This window comes from Dendropsophus ebraccatus, chromosome 10 (genome assembly GCF_027789765.1).
Source record: "Dendropsophus ebraccatus isolate aDenEbr1 chromosome 10, aDenEbr1.pat, whole genome shotgun sequence".
In the NCBI taxonomy this organism is placed as follows: Eukaryota; Metazoa; Chordata; class Amphibia; order Anura; family Hylidae; genus Dendropsophus; species Dendropsophus ebraccatus.
In genome coordinates this window covers 90,894,594-90,912,346 of record NC_091463.1, presented here as the reverse complement: position 1 = coordinate 90,912,346, position 17,753 = coordinate 90,894,594, and the positions used below count along the sequence as shown (strand labels likewise).

Here is a 17,753-nt window from a genome sequence, read left to right as displayed (position 1 = left end):
AAAGATGGTTGGTGGTCTGAAGCATAAAATCATCTTAGACTTAAGGCCCTATTCCACGGGTCGTTTAGAGGAGCAATATCGTTCGTATTCGGCCGATATCGACCGCTACGAACGATATTCGTCCCGTGGAATAGAGTGCAACGATCAGCCGACATCGTTCATGTCGGCTGATCGTTGCAGTCGCTTGTTTTTCAACATGTTGAAAAACAAGCGACTGATATAGCAGCGATCTGCTGCCGTCGCTCCGTTGAATAGGAGCATCGGCAGCAGGCGCTGCTGTATCCTATGGGCTGCCCGGACGATCAGCGATCCCCCGGGCAGCCCCCCCAGCAGCTCCCCGCCGCCCCTCCCGCACTCACCCGCTCGCTGACGCCGCGTTGAATAGCGGCGGCAGTGAGCGGGGAACGAGGAGCAAACGAGCGCTAATAGCGCTCGTTTGCTCCTTCAAACGACTCGTGGAATAGGGGCATTAAGATCTAAACACTTCTAAATCTGCATAGTCTGGAGGAAAGAAGGCAAAGGGGGAACATGGACAAAACTTTAAATATGTTAAAGAAGTAATTAAGGTTCAGAAGGAAAGTGTTTTTAATGTAAGAAAAAGTGAACGCACGAACAAGGGGTGCAATCTACAATCTGAGGTTATCGAAGGAAATAGCAGAAAATATTACTTTACTAAAAGAGTAGTAGGTGCTCGGAACAAACTTCCATCAGATGTGGTTGATAAATTTTAAATAAATGAATATAAGTGAAGTGAACCTGCCTGGGAATCTTCCAGATGCAGAGGTGTCTTTACTTCAAGAAGTCCAGGGCATGTTTTTGCTGAAGAGAAGAATAAAAATATAAATAATATATATTAACATCTATCAGTGGATTAGCGTGGATTAGTTTAAACAGGCTTTCTGGAAAAAATAAACCAATAAACTGTCCACAACAAATCCCATCAGTTCCTGATCAGCAGGGACCCCTACCTCTACCCATTAGATGTTTGGAGCCCAGACAGTGAATGGGGCAGAAAGCAGTTGTCTCCAATCACTGAGTAGTGGTAGTGATGTGTAACTGCAACTCAAATCCCATTCATAATGATAATGGAAGTGACTGATGATCATTTTCTTACCATAATCATTAGCGATGTTGAACTCCTTAAAAAAGGTTAATTCCTTGCATGTTCCCCATTCTTTGAACTGTTCCAGATTTATTGGTGGATTTGAAGATGATCGCACTAGAGACAGAAAGTAATAGGTGGTGAGGGTCATCAAGTATGTGTGATCATGAGTTACAAAATAGGTTCCATATAAGTATAACAACTAGAGATGAGCGAGTAGTGAAATATTCGACTTTCGAGAATTCGAATCGAATAGGCACCGAGATTCGACTATTAAAACGAATATTCGATCCCATTATAGTCTATGGGGAAAAAATTCTCGGCACTTGGAAATCCAAATTCGACCACTTGGAGGTCACCAAATCCCCTATGAATCCTCCCTAAACAATGCCAACACCTCCGGAATGACACTGGGACATTAGGGGGAGCATGCCTGGGTGCACCCAACACCCCAAAATCACAGTATAATGCCACTCTCCGCAGTTGCGAAGGAAAAATATTTTTACGTTTTACGAACGTTTATGGCAATGTTAACACGTTCGTATTTCTTGCGCAGCGTTACATACATGATTTCAATGTGCGTCCATAGAACGTCATGTTATTCGCGCCTATCACGCGTCATGCTGTACGAACATTACTGGAACAATATGTATCACATGCCTTTTTCTGGGCTACTGGAACAGTATATATCAGGTGCCCTTAGTGGGCTACTGTAACAATATGTATCACGTGCCTTTTTCTAGGCTACTGGAACAGTATATATCAGGTGCCCTTACTGGGCTACTGGAACAGTATGTATAATGTGCCCTTAGTGGGCTACTGTAACAATATGTATCACATGCCTTTTTCTAGGCTACTGGAACAGTATATATCAGGTGCCCTTACTGGGCTACTGGAACAGTATGTATAATGTGCCCTTAGTGGGCTAAACCAGGGACACTATAAGTCACTTGTACACACAGGGTACTGGAATGAATACACCTGTTGCTGCTGCTGCTGTTATATCATCTATTTCTTAGCACTGAGAAGCTTTGGATTCAGAGATGACTTTTCGCTTGATCTTAGCCCTGAAAAGGACTTTTGGGTTCTGTAGTAAGCCTGCCTAACCAAAATGCTACTAAAACCTATCTCTCCCTGCTGCAAGATCTCTCCCTGGCTAGGTTGAAAGCTCATCTGCGGTCGAGAGGCGGGAGACAAGTATTTAACATTCAAGGTCATGTGGTTCAGTCATCCAATGAGGGTAGACGCAGTTTTCGCGCTGCGTGCGTACTCCCAGGGTCCCTCCCGGCCTCCCGGCATGGTGATTGGATTAAAAAAAGTGCCAACTGTAATGGGAGGGATTTGGAACGTTTCCCGCGTATTCGCCACACTACTCAATTGAATTCGAAACTTTCGAATACCTAAATATTCGATCGAATACCTACTCGATCGAATCGTATTCGCTCATCTCTAATAACAACAGCTATAAACAGTGGCACTGCTCTCATGGGTGTATATAAGTGAGTACCTTTAAATGATAACTATATACAGTTGTGTCCAGCCTTACCTTTCCTTTAGTAATTAATAGAGATGATCGAGTAGGTATTCAATCGAGTAGTACACTATTCAAAATACTCGAGCACACAGGAAGTGGGAAAAAAAAGCATCTGCATTCATTGGCTGCCTAAACCATGTGACCTTTACAGTAATAGAATAGTGGATTTGAGATTCGATTTCAGATGAGGCTTGGAGCTAGAGAGGGAGAGAAAGTGTGTAGCAGGGACAATCAGGTATTAGGTCATATTAGGCAGGAGGGACCCCCCTCCTGCGCGACATAAATAAGTTGAACACCTGTTGCCTGCTGTAAGGCATTCAGCTATGTCATAGAGAGGGAATATGGCTGTATACTCTGTTTGCCAATGCCAAAAATAAAAGCTTGGTACTTCTCTTTTGAGTGCTGTGGGCAATTGAAATCCGTTGTATGGATACAATGCGTAAGGCTAGTGCGAAGGTAATTAAGGGCATATGGAAGTGGCAGATGACTTTGAAAATTTAAAGAGGAAGTATCTGACCGCATCTCACACACACACACACACACACACTGACTTAATCTTTAATCCACAGCAGCTCAATAGCTGAGTCAATGAGGCGTGGGGCGTCTGTGCTCTAGGCCTGCTATGCCTCTCCTACCTTCTTCTCCCCTCCTCTTCGTCATCTGTAATTCCCCTGGCCCCTACGGGGCATGTGCAAGCAGATGATGACAGGGAGAACTATTTGCTCTTGGCGTTACAGATGATGAGAAGGGGGGAAAAGAAGGAAAAAGAGACGTGGCAGGCCTAGGACATAGACTCCTTAGGCCACAGCGCATTGACTCAGGTATTTATTCAGCTGCTGCGGATTAAAGATCTTTTTTTTTTCTTTTTTAGAAAACCAAGGTACTGGGTACATTTTAGAACACAAGACTGGGAAAGAATTTAGCTCAGATGGTACCTGCAGTGGCGTAGCTACCAAGAGGGCAGACCACACAACTGGTAAGGGGGCCCGGCTAAGCATGGTCTGCCTTCATGTCTGCCACAGATCGCACTCTTCCCCTGTACAGAGGCTCACCGTTTCCCCCCACCCAGACTGCCTGCAGTGCACAACACACATACCCCCCCCCCCCCACAGCAGACTGCCATACCCACCCAATCCAGTGCGGTCCCCTAGCTTTCCTGGTGCATGAGTGGTGTCACTTTGGCACCTGGAGCTGTGGAGATGAAGAGACACTGGGGGACAGAACTGAACCAGGTAAGTATCTAAGGGGAGGGGGGTGCACAGAAACTATGAGACCCCATACAGTTTTTTTACTAAAGGGGTGGGTAGGTAGCTGAATACAGTATGGCTTAAAATCCAAAATAATACCACCGTGCAATCCTATACAATACTTAGTGGTCATAGGGTTAAAAGGGGTGTTCTGGCAAATAAAAAGTAATTTTACTCCCTTAAAAAACCCTTTAATCTATTTTCTAATCACTTTTACACTACCTGAACCTGGAGCCATCTTACAGTCTCCGGTGGCTTTTGTCTACCCCACCGGCCTTCATTGATAAATTTCTCTTTATACCTAAAGAAGGAGAGATCTATCGCTGCTGGTGGGATGGGGAGAGCAGCCAGGGACCGCCCAGGTGACTCTGCATGACTATTATAGCTAACAATACATCATCATTATTCTGCTTTATACATCTATGACATTTTTCAAGGTGGCCCTGCCGATAATGCTGTAGCAGATCACATGATGTGGAACCACCACTGGTTACTTAAAGGAAATCTGTCTGCACTAGAACTTCCTGAACCATGAGTCATCTGGGTGGTCCCACGTGATTTCTGCCTGCCCTGCTGGTCTTGATTGATAGATTCCTCTGTATACTCTAACAGGAAGATATCTGTCAACCAAGCCTGGGGTGGGGAGAAGCCACTGGGAACTGCCCCATTTAATCATAATTTGTACACCATGAAAATGATGATGGTTTCCTTTAAATTTTGACATTTACATCTCTGTAGTGGAGAATGTGAACAGTTACATACACAGGACTGACCGTATAGGGCTGATGTTTTCATAATCCCATTAGATACACGGTTGATGATTAAGACATTGCGGTGAAGCTCAACAATTGTGATCAGTGTAGAGGCTGGAGGGAGAAGAAATTAGAACACCATGTGATATTGTGATCAATTCACTCGGGGAACTGAACCCAGTGCAACTTCTACTTCCAAAAACCCTACAGCTGCCCTCCTGAATGTCTTCTTGCTGATACATCACTCTCCTGTATTGTTTTATAACAAGACAGATTTACAAGTCAAGACTCAAAGGTGACAACCTGTGTGGGAGCTGTGATTCTTGGTTATGTTTTCTAAATAGTTACTAGTGCCCAGAATCCAGTATGTTGGGAAGGAGCTGGTTAGGCATGTGCCCCAAATGTTGGGTGCAGAGGGTCTTACACCAACAAGCCATTCCACTATGGCCAATGAGAACTGAACCTAGTGAAGGGGTCCGCAGCCGTGACTAGACAAGGGCACAGTGGGTAGTTTCCTTGGGTCATGCAGAGTTGAGGATCCTGCTGTAGAGAGGGGCAAGAATGGACCATCAATGGACTTGGCCCACCTCCATGACGGATCCGCAGCAGAAAATACGGTACATGTGAAGCTACCCTTACCTGTAGTTAGCCACCACCACACTGTAGCAGTAAATACTGCTCCATCTTTAGTAAACCAACAATTCAGTGCAACAACACTTACTGCTTTACCTGTAGTTAGCTAAAACCACAATGTAGCAATTAATACTGATCCACCTGTAGTACACCAACACCACACTGCAGAACTACAAAGTGCTTCCCCTGTAGTAACTCAACACCGCAGAACTGAAATACATGTTCCTCCACCTGTATAACCCAACAACACAGTGCCGAGTTACATATTGCTCCATTTTCTAACCAGATACCACATTACAGAAATACATACTGCTCCACGTGTTTAACCCAACATCACACTGCAGTAATACATACTGCTCCACCTGTATAACCTAATACCACACTGTAGAAATATATTCTGCTCCACCTGTATCACCACAGTGCAGTAATAAATGCTTCTCTGCCTCTAAACCAACAACACAGTTTAGCAGTTCTTTCCCCATCACTCTTCAATCTACCCATTTGGCAGTTTTCACATCTGCCTAAGGCCCCCCCCTCGATTACAAGCCCCTCACCTCCCACACCACTGGCAGCTCCCCCCACACACACCTGATTTCTGTCCCAAACCACTTTCCACTTTAACAGCTCTGTTGTAGAGATGTGGAGCACGGAAAATGATGACATGCGGAGGAGGAAGGTCAGGCGCTCTCACCACTACTTAAAGATGCCGCTTATCTCTTCTGTTTGAGCTCACCTGTTTGATTAGGTGACAGACTTTGATTATCTGACAGACTTTTTAAGCCAAAGCCAGTAATGGATTTGAAAAGAGGAGAAATCTCAGTCTTTCCATTATTACCTGTTCTGTTTATTGTCCATTTCTGGCTTTGGCTTTACTGATCTGTTAGATAACCTGTTGGTGTTATAGGGCCCTTATACTGCCCCCTAAGTAATAATGCTTGGAGATCATAGTCATGTAACCATTATCATGAAATCGTCATGTTGATGTCATTATCATAACATTGTCCTTAACCTACTGTACGTACAAAGCCTACACTGAGAATATAGGGCTGCCATTGGTGTCTGCTTTGGAGCCCCTGGTGTGTGCTGAAGTCAGGCACAGAGAGGGACCCTGCCCTCTATGAGACTGTGAGCTTTACAGTGTAAGAAGTGTTGCTTAAATTGATTTAAGATATGGTGTTGTTTTTGTTAAGACTACAGCCATGTTCTTCCTATCCTAATCATACACTTTAAGTAGTCTATTCACCCATATTATGTGAGCACTTACCTTCCTTATCGTCTTTTTTATAAGTCAGGACTTTTTCTTCCTCAGAGACCCTCTGTAAATGAATGGGCTCATCAATGATCCCCTCCATACTGTGGGTGGAAAAGATATTAGGAAATTATAGAAGGGTACAAAAACTCTACAGAGATGTGTCCAGCCTTACATTTCCTACAGTTAAGTATTTTCATTTCTCATGAAAACAATCTAGCACAATATCACAACACGTTTTCATATAGCTTAAAAGGCTTAATTTACATAAAAATCACTATGCGCCCACCCATAGACAAGCAAAGTACTGACATATTAGACCAGACAATATGTGTCCAGCTTTAGATTTCCTTTAGTTAAGGGTTCCAATATCTCATGAAACGAATTCAGCACAATATCTTGACATGGTATCTGAACACTTAAAAGGCTACATTGACATAACAATCACTGTGTGTCCACCTATAGTCACACTCAAACTCTGTGCCAACAAGGAATGACTCTGGATGGATTATACCAAACACCCTAATACCAAACAGCCCTAATAGCATGTGTCACCCATAGACAAGCACAGGACATCTCACACTATACATTAAGAAAGGACACGTCTGTATGATAAAATCTTAAAGATTTTAAAGAAGTCAGGCGAAAATCTTTATTAAAGTATTGTATTGCCCCCCAAAAGTAAAATGGTGATGTCACTTCCTGGATAACACGGTGATGTCACGACCCGACTCCCAGAGCTGTGCGGGCCATGGCTGCTGGAAAGAATGATGGCAGGGGGACACTGAGGGACACAGGGCACTGGAGGGACACTGAGCATCCTCCTGCCATCATCCTTTCCAGCAGCCACAGCCCGCACAGCTCTGGGAGTCGGGTCGTGACATCACCGTGTTATCCAGGAAGTGACATCACCATTTTATCCAGAAAGTGACATCACCATGTTATCCAGGAAGTGACATCAACATGTTATCCAGGAAGTGACATCACCGTGTTATCCAGGAAGTAAAACCTTGATGTAGTAGTAAGTGCAGGGAAAAAAGCGCTTTATGGGCATTTCCCGTAATGAGTGTATATTTGGGATTTTTAAAACTTTTAGGGGGCAATACAATACTTTAATAAAAAATTTTGCTGGACTTTTCCTTTAAGTATACATAACATAATAAAAAGTTTGGCCTTCAACCACAGAATAATAATGGATACCACTCAACTATGAAGATTTCACCCAATAATAAAGTTTCCAGTACTCGAAGAAGAGGAAACCCGTTCACTTAAACTCACGGATTGAAGAATTCAGTAATTGTTCCCTCCTTCTCTGTCAGAGATAATTTGGCATAGGAATAGTGCAGAACAGTCAGAGTAGCCAGCGTGGTTCGGGCCGCTAAGGCTTTGAGGTTCCACAAGCCATTTATCTGTATGTAAATGACACGAGAAATACTAAGCCTTGTGCACAGTACTACTTAATGTGACACTGTCACCCCCTCTTTGCATTATAACTTTTCTACACAGGTGTAAAGGGTAAATTTAGCAATTTTCAGACCTTATTTTATATCATACGTCATAGTGCTAGTTCCAGTAAAAAGTTATTTTTTATCATCTGCAGATTGTGCTACCTTGTCGGGGCCTCATGGCCACAGTGCCATTTAGCCCCACCTACATCTCCACGCCTCTCCATGACATCATCAGCACATAGGCCCTGCCCCCTCAGCTGCCATTGGTGTGGGCCAGCCTAGAGAGGGTGGGGCCTAGACCTTTAGGCCAGCCCGTTCCAATGGCCATCGAGGGGATGGGGCCCATGCAGTGATGACATCACGGAAGGGTGGGGCCTACAATGGTGATGTGGGCGTGGCTAAGTGGTGATGCGCCCGTGAAGCCCCGCGCAGGTAGCACAATCTGCGGATGACAAAAGATCACTTTTTACTGGAACAAGCGCCATGATGCATGATATAAAATAAGGTATGAAAACTGCAAAATTTACCCTTTACGTCTGTGTAGAGAAGTCATAATGCAAAAAGGGGGTGACAGTGTCACTTTAAGGTAAACAAATCTCTTTAAAGGCTTTACCACTCCTAAACAATGTAAAGAAAAGCCATATTTAAGTATTTTACTAAAATGTCAGTATTTCAAAAATTAAAAGGTTCCAATGTGTTTTCGGGAGAGTCTCGCCCTTCATCATGGCTGCATCTTGAGTTCAGTAGAGAAGAAGTTATACGTCCATCTGCCCATAAGGGTCCAGCATGGTCTATGAATGTTACCCCCAAGTACTACCATGGGTTTCCTATCCTAGAAAGAGAGGGTACATCACTACTGGGACTTAACTAATCCTGAGAATAGAGGGGTTACAATACTGGTTTAGCCCCCTTCAAGTATTCTCATTGGACATGGGTACCACCCACTACTATTTTTATATATTTTTATAATGTCAACACATTCCCATTCATTCCACTGGTGGAGATGCCCATTGGAGGTCCCCAACTCAGATGTTATATCCTAGCAATTTGTCATCACTTTCTGCAACACCCCTTTAACTCCATGCCAAGCAGCCAGTATCGGCCTTTATACTGGGACATGTATTTATTTTTTTCCTCTTCCTCGACATATGATGGTTTTTTTTTATCACTTTTTATTCCATCTTATAGAATAATAGCAATTTTCCTTTGCAAAAATAAATATGTTTATTTTTTCCAATACTAAAGCTTTTTAATTAGTAAAAAAACAGCAAGATTTTTTTTAATCACAAGGAGACTTGAAGATGTGATCCTATGTAGAGCAATATGTAGGCTGATGAACAAGCAGAGGGAGTCTCCTCCATCTGTCCAACCACTTAGATGCCACAATTGCTTAGCTCAAGGTATCTAGTGTCTAGGGGACTAAGTGACTTGGATAAGAGGTGACTCAGATCCCAGCCAGTGTACAGTATATTATAACTGTATACTGTAGGACTAATCCCTCTGCAATACAATAAATATATATATATATATATATATATATATATATATATTTACAATATTGTATCGGAGATTGCTGTATACCTAGCACAGGTGCTGTATGTGCGATAAGTGTTGAAAGACATAGTAAATTTACGAAAAGAGTAAATTGACTTACCTGAGGTATTCGTAGAGAGGGCGCTGTTCTGTAATCTAGTCCATCAATCTATCAAGAGAGGCACAAAGTCATCTGAATTCAAAGGCAGGCTTTTTTTTTTATTGAATGAATGGCTAGCTAGCGATACAAGGCAGTGCGTTGTCTACCATGGTCCTTGATAACACAACTTTTTATGGACATTCTACACCAGAGTGGCCTTATACCATAATACATGGACATATTTCATTGATAACATCGAAATTTCGGGATGTTTGCTCATTACTAGTGACTGTCTAATCCACATTAGCTGGTATTTGGTAATATGTTGATGTCTAAGGGGTGTTTTTACTTTTTAGTAAATCCCTTTGGATCACGTATTTTAGATTACCGAGGTAGAATAAAATATCCATAAAAAAAAAAACGAAAGTAGCAGTTACTAAAAAAATACTTTTAACATGTCACAGAGACACGTCAGAAGTTATTACCGGCTGGGGTCTGAGTGTTCAGACTGCGACGGATCCGGCATATGAGTGGGGAGAGAGGCATGCGGCAGGTGTGTGTCTATGTGAGTGAGACTGCCCCATAGATTTATATTATGTAGCCATCTCGGTCATAGGACACAGAGCCAGAAGACAATGTGCTGAGCGCTGACTCCTCCCGATTGCTCCTGGTCCGAACACCTCAACTGATAAAAAAAACATTTGATATGTCATCTGGGAAGAGCATTAAGAATAAAACATTTTCTACTTTGACTACTCACATTTTCAACATTAAATGGCAGCACCTTTCCTTTAAAGCAGGGGTCGAAGGCGCTCCCCCATGTTATATGAAGGAGACAGCCAAGAATTAGTCGGAGGATGGTGGTGGTCCTCATGGTTGAACAAGACGAGAGAAATGGAGACCTGGTTTCCCGGAGCAGGCTTTAATATAGCCCTATATTCACCCAAAAATTTACTAGCTATCACTAGGGGTCAATGATCTGAGGTCCTTTTGGGGCAAAGAAACAAAGTGCATTTCATAAAAATAAATATTAACACAGACTAACAGAAAAATTAACCCATCGTATTACAAAGCTTTCCCCCTGATACCTTACATTAAGTTCTTCTTTATGTGTGCCACATACGTAGAAGAAAAGCAGCCTTATGTCAAGAATCAAAAAGAAGCCTAATTTCTAGCGCACCATTGCACTGCAGTCAATGGAAGGAGCACTTATTTACTCGCTCTTCTTCCCTCCCTATTCTTGTAGAAAAGAACAGTGGTGCAACCTCTGGAGCCATACTGTATCTATTTATCTTGTTTGATAACAAGTAGAACTGGCAAAGAGGAAAAGTCACATGAAGATTACGCTACTGTGATAATCTACCGGTGACGTGCAGTGATGTTACTAGTGACACCACTTCTGCGGTGGTTGGTCGGATTTGTTGTACAGCTCAGCCAAAGATGTAAGTGTCGTGACGCCAGTGGTAGTCCAGCACACAGGTGTGATGATGGTAACTGCTTTGTGTTGTGGCTGGCTGTACTCCCCAAAAATTGTCGGTGACCTGCCGGGCTGTAGTGAGTCCCTTGGGCTCTTGTCGCGGTAGTCCTGAGTGGCAATTGACCCACCTGGAATATCGGTTCCGCCACCCACAGAAAGGGAAAAAATAACCCAAGGTGTGAGGTTGGTGTGCATAGGTGCTGGTGCGGAGGACAGGATGACTGAGTCCAAGTGATGTAAAAATATAACAGCTTTACTGTATAGTCGCTCAGTAGTACAATACACTTTGGCAGATAAATCTTTACAGGGACTATAGTGCTTGAACTGGTTTGTGCATAGGCAATGCTTAAAGAAGTAGAGTAGGGTAGATGTAGTTGTAACGGTGCTTGAAGAATTAGAAGTAGAGTAGCGTAGCGTAGAGTAGAGGAGAGGAGTTTCCTAAGCCAATATAGCAATGTACTCTTCCGGAATTCTTGAGAGTAAGAAGTTACTTGTACCCACTTATAGACTATAGTCTGACCACCTTCTGCCCTACAGTGTCAAGTGACTTGTCCTCCTAGGGTGATACAAGCCCCAGCCTTGGTTACCTGGGTGAAGCTGAGTTCCCGGGGGTGTCCCAGTTGCCTGCACTGTGAGATAGGATACGTAGACCTTCTGGTAGCTTTGTCCTATCCAGGCTAGTTCCTCCTTTATATCAGGATACTGCCCTACACCTTTTAGACTGGTTCACGGTGTGGGCTAGGTTGTTCCCAGACTCTTCTCCCTCTTGTAGAGTTTAGCACTGCATAGTAGATATAGTATAAATACTAAAAGAAGGAAGTTGCATCTGACCACACGTGTTTCAGACTAGACCAGACTAGACTAAACAGACTTGTCCCGGACGAGGGTCCTGGCAGAGCCAGGCCTTGGCTTGACTACAGCAGGGACTGCTCTGTGTGTCCCTCTCCCACAAGAATCTGGATCAGAACTCACCTCCCACCAAGTAACTTCTTACAGCGGCTAAGTAAGGTACCCTGTAAGTGGTGGAAAGGAATGTGTGCAAAGAAAGAGAAGAAGAGATAGGCTAAAGGTAAAGAGCATCTCTTATAGGTCAGAAAAACACATGGTACACATAAAGCAATAACCCTTTCCTAACCTCAGCTATGCAGTACATAAGAACATACATATAAAATACTGACATTTTGTGGTGAAACTCCAAAGCGCGCTAAATCATCACTAAATCTGGAGTAAGAAACTTTTGCGACAGGTGTATGAGAGAAAAGAACATCCATGGTGGGACACCACACTACCCCATGGGCCAAAGGAAAGGAGGGAACTTGAAGTACCATGCATGTGCAATGGGACCATTGGTGAAAGGAGATCCAATTCCCAGGGACCCCATCTTAACTATTAATAACCAGGAGGTGTGATATTTGTCCATGGTTCATTGAATCTTTGTAAAAAGAAAACAAACACAGAGCCCATATTGATCTTTGCCATGTTCATTCTTTCTTCCTCTTCCATTTATTTTACTGTTCACATTCTTGTGAAGCCTGAGTAGTGTCTTTTAAAGCCCCTATTACACAGGGCAATCAGCAGGAGCAAGCGAGCACCAACCTGTCGTTGGGAACAGAGTGTAGGGGGCTGTGAGGACTGCCCGGGCGATCGCTAAGTTGTCCGGGCAGCCCATAGGAGATAGTGGTGGTCTGCTGCCACCGCTCCTATTACACAAAGTAATGGCAGTAAATCATTGCTATCATTGCCGCTTGTTGAAAGAGATTAAAAGATAATGATTGTTGCCTTTTATTACACAAAGCGATTATCGGCTGTAACGCACAGTCTGTTCAGTCCAGTACACTTTCTCCATAACTATGTCATAATATAGCAGAGTAAGAGTAAGTGCTTTGTTGTTATTGGCAGCTGCCAATTTCAGTTTTTTTCTATGTACCATGGAGGGTACTTATAGTGGTGTTGTGAGAGGGTAAAACAACCGGAGAGATGTAACTGTGTATAGTAATATATATAATATATGGTTTTAAACTGACATTCTGCATTTGGCCACAAGATGTCGCTGTTTTGCAGTACACAACCTGTGTTGTTAAGGCTGTGCTGTTGTCAAGGGAGACAAACCTTACAGTTGGAAGATGTGACCTGAGGGAAGAAGAAAGAGGAGCTGAGGGAGGTCCGGAGCAGCCATTTTGAGAGGGCGGGCTGTAGTAGGTGTAGACTGACAGACCTGATGCCATCTATGTGAAGCATATATCTTCTGGGACCCCCAACTGCTGTGGAGAGCAGCTATACTAGTCTGTGACTGGGTCCTGTTGAGAGATTCGCTGAGACAGCCATAGGAGCTGTGTCAAATCCAGTTGTAAAGAGAAACAACCACCATCTTTGCTACAGAACTTTGGCAAGAGGGACTCCCACGTTTAGCAACCATCTAAAGGAGACCTGGGTCACTAGTGTGCACGCTAAACTTTCTGGGACAGATATTGGGCCTGTATATAGTTAAGTCAGGGCTATTGTCTGTGACAGGCCACATTATATTGTGTAAGGAACATCACAGCATACTCGGCCATATGTCTTGTTATATTGTCATTTGTGGTTTAAGAAACAGTGTAAATAGTTTATAAGATTGTGAGCTGCTGTGCTACTTCTCAAGCGCCCATGAGAAGCACCCATACATATTGGTTCCCGTTTATTCAGGGGATTGGTAGGTATATGGTGGTCGGCATATCTGAGCTGTTAAAATTACCGTGTGTGTATTCATACAACATATTTCACAGGGGCCTCTGCTTAAGCCTGATTGCATATAATTTTGTTATATTTGACTTGCTAGTATATTTGGTACCTTAGTATGTTTTGTGTCACATGTCTCCCTCCTTTTTCTATCCTATCTCCTTCTTTCTTCCTTTTGCAGAGACAGCCCTACCAATCACAGGGAGACTTAGTTCAGTAGTCAGTTCTGTAAAAGAGAGCAACACAGACGCAGTTCCTGCTACAGTGAAGCCAGGGCCTGGCTTAGGCCAGGACCCTTGTCAGGGACCAAGAAACTTAACCGTATTTCTTTATGCAAGTAATTATCACTAGCATGCAGTGCTAGACCCTCAGAAGGACAGAACGTCCTCTGAGGATCATCTTGTCCAAGCCAGGGATACACTCAACACTACACATGGCAGTATACCCTGTGGAACTGACAGCAGAAGGACAAAGCTGTCATTTGCCTACATATCCTGCTGTAATGCACGGTTTTCTGAAAGGTTTTGGAAAGTCTGCTTCACCTAGCGCAGTGAGCTGGGGCCTCATACTACCCTTCTAGGACGGGTATCCCGACACTGTAGGGCATTAGGCAGTCAGATACGTGTGTATGAGTTTCTTTTTCTTCTTTCAACTAAGCTATCCTGGCAGCTTACACAGCTAAATTGGGCAGCGCCCTCAAGACGCTCCCCTAGTCTCACTTCCGCTGTTACAACCTTTTTTACCTCTCATCTGCACCTGCAGTTACAAAATCCTTGTCTTGTATTGCTTTGAAAAAATACCTCAGTAGACGGATGTCATTTTGGTTAAGCTATTGCCTGTCTTACCGGGGGTGGGTACCAACACCACTCCAGACTCCTCGGACAAGTGCCCAAGTGACCCACACCTACTTAGCAGCCACAACACTGCCAGAGCTACCCTGGCCAACAGCACCGCAGACTGCTGCTACTGCAGTGGTGTAATTACAGCGGTAATATGAGCAGTGAAATGTCTCTTAATCCCTGGCACCTGCAATGTCTACAAATAGTATATTACTACATGTATTTTTGAGCACCTAATAGTATATAAGCTCCCAGATTTATGTTTTATTATATTTGCCAATGGAGGTTGTCAGACTTCTGCCCCTGTTAATGGCATCACACTGACCGCAGTATACTGTATCCACATGTAGGTCTTAATTCTAAAGATGGTTCTCTCTAGGCCAGGTATTTATCGCAATGTCATACACCAGGCTGTTGTAATTGATCCAGCGTCAACAGGTTTGAATTAACACAGTGTAACTATCAGTGTTTGCAAGACTTTATGTACAAACCTTGTTTTTCTAGACTGTTGAAATATTTACAGTGCTACAGGGTCTTCTGCATCTGTATGAGCCAGAGAACCAACAGAGATCACATTATTATGACACCAAATATCCAGGGTAACAGACATGTGCAGCATGAACAGTTGAATGGGCCGAGGGTGATTTAAAAAGGTCCTGGTAGGTGTCACAGGTTGCTTTAGCCAGGGCCGTTTCTGCCATGAGGCAGAGTGAGCTTTCTGCCTCAGGCGGCAGATTCTTTGCTCCACTAGGGGCCGGCACAATCCCTTACTTTCACTTTTACTCTTACTGCAGGCACATCACCCGGAACCCCTGCCTCCTCAGGCCCCTCTGCCTCCTCCTCCTCATGCCCCCTCTCCATAGGGATGCGATCCATAGAGAGTACATGAACATCGTGGTGGTCCCACAGATGCTCAAATTTGTCTGTAGAGTTAGGAGGCCAAGGTAGTATTCGTATAAGTTTTATTGCACCTGGGCAAAGTAGTAGTGGGATGAAGTCAGGATGTACTACGTGTTTTTCCCCACTAGGTGTCGCTGTTGTACTTACTGTATGTATTGAGCACGGCTGAAGGGAGCATTGGGTTAACTGCTGTTTGTCACATGTTTGGTTCCCCCCTATCACAGGTGCAGGCCTTTTTCCCTCCTTTTTCTGTCCTCCCTCCTTTGTTTTCTCTTTTGCACTCACAGCCCCACCAGTGCCTGTCTGACCGGAGGTGGATACCAACGCTACTCCAGGCTACCATGACAAGTTCCCCAGTGACCTAGCAGCGGCAAAGCTACCCTGACCAATGGCAACCTGACTTCTTTGTTGCATTTGAAGTCTTAGTCATGCTCTTCCAGCAAATGTTGGATCTTGCTAGAATATCCCATCCATCCAGGGAAGAAAATTAGCATTTATGGGTATACATGATCTGCAAGGATGGATTCATACCTAAATCAGCTCCACAAGGGCTAGTGGGCCAGCACACCTTCCTAGATCATAATGCTGCCTGTAATAGTTTATGTTCTTTTTGGCTCACAGAGGAAATCAGCTAATTATAATGTGTCCGGTCTGTATGGCCACCTGGACTGCTCATATTATAGTATTCTGCAAGACGCACCTCAATAGCGCCCTATATAGTACTATGCCCCCCTCTATAGTGCCCCGTATAGTACTATGCCCTGCTCTATAGTGCCCCATATAGTAATCAGTCTCCCCAGATAGTGTTACAATTAATTACTCTGCAGGATGCACCTGGCGCAGGCAGCGTGTGTAATGATGTCACCACGCCGCCTCTGTCGGGATGCGGTGCTGCCTTCTATTACAACTTAATTCTAGGCTTCAGGCCTAACACTGCGTGCTGCCTAGAAGTGAGCACTGTGTTGTGGCACAGGCAACGTGGTGACATCATCACACACGCTGCCTGCGCCAAGTACTACGTGGGGCACTATTCAGGAAGGCTGACTACTATATAGGGCACTATTATGGCATTACTAATATCGGATGGGCTACAGAAGGGGACATTGTTTAAATTTTGGGCACTATGGATTGGGAGCTTGTATATAGGTGGGTATTAGGTGTTATAAAAGTGGAGTGTCTATGGTGAACTATAGATATGACATAGAGGTAAGTTCTGTGGACAGCTCGGTCCATGCATCAGAGGCAGTACATGCCGCAGTGACATTGATGCGTCCCTGACAGTGCAAGAACACTGCAATACATATGAAGCTTGGCCCGCAACTGTCCAAATTTTTTATATAGTAGTAGAGTAGTAAGAAGTAGAGAAGACAGTCCCTCAGCGTGAATAGGTCAGTCACGCCCTCACCACAGCTCCACGCGGTGCTCTAGGGTCTAGTAGTCCCACCTCACTATATATATAGAGCTAATAGAAGGGGATCTGATTGGGTAATACACTTAAGATAACCATGTGTGATAGGTAGAAGCTCACAGCTTAGGGATTGGTTAGCAAAATATTAGAAGACAGTGCCAGGAAATACACAATCAACAAACGAGACATCAATCAACCCTTGTACATACACTTTTAGCTATCAGCCGTACAGTAGAATAGTGACATCTAGTGGTGGGAGATGCGTACTATAGACTACAGTCTCAGAGGTTATACACATATATGGTACCGACCTAAAACTTGTTTAGAAAAAACCGGGGGACCCCTCTCTAGGACACTGCACTAACAAAAGATACAAGTGTTATGGGTCTTGGAATTGTGCTTCCATTCTCGGGGGTCAGTGGGACCCCCAGAGGTCAGTGTTTTAGTTCCTATAGTATGGGTAGTGGATAACAAACTGAGATAGGGAGACCCCTTGAAGGTTATTTTTTGCAAATATTTAAGACCGTGCCTTTCCAGTGAAGCTGAATGAAACCCTATTTTTTGTGTGTTATGCCTAGTTGTCAAGTAAAGAACTCATATACTGTAGTCTAATAAACAAGCGTGTGCGCTCATCTGTAAAGGGCTGTGTTCACACAGTGTATTTCTGTCAGTCTGTTTTTTTTAACCAAAATCAGGAGTGGAACTGACAGGCCAAAATTATGATGGAAAGAGTTGCCCAATTTTTCTGTTTTTAACCCATTCCTGGTTGTGGTACAAAAAAACTGACTGATGGAAATACTATGTGTGAACATGGCC

The 17,753-nt window shown here is 43.8% G+C and overlaps 1 protein-coding gene across 1 annotated transcript; it reads right to left on the bottom strand.

Annotated features, from left to right (window-relative positions):
* Positions 1 to 727: 727 nt before the first annotated feature.
* On the bottom strand, positions 728 to 10,785 carry LOC138766570 (uncharacterized). Its single transcript, XM_069944160.1, has 7 exons — positions 10,359 to 10,785; positions 9,620 to 9,667; positions 7,796 to 7,926; positions 6,533 to 6,621; positions 4,657 to 4,749; positions 1,115 to 1,219; positions 728 to 819 (listed from the first exon to the last, which is right to left on the bottom strand). Exons 1-7 carry the CDS (start codon positions 10,470 to 10,472, stop codon positions 728 to 730), a joined length of 672 nt encoding a protein of 223 aa, XP_069800261.1. The 5' UTR covers positions 10,473 to 10,785.
* Between the last annotated feature and the right edge of the window lie 6,968 nt (positions 10,786 to 17,753).

Bases quoted from the DNA above. Each gene is read 5' to 3' on its own strand.
- LOC138766570 (XM_069944160.1), bottom strand. From the start codon at position 10,472: ATGAGGACCACCACCATCCTCCGACTAATTCTTGGCTGTCTCCTTCAT. The intron at 4,750-6,532 runs GTAAGTGCTCAC...TTCTCCCTCCAG, and splicing joins TAAAAAAGACGATAAGGAAG to CCTCTACACTGATCACAATT. The intron at 820-1,114 runs GTAAGAAAATGA...TCTTCTCTTCAG, and splicing joins CAACATCGCTAATGATTATG to CAAAAACATGCCCTGGACTT.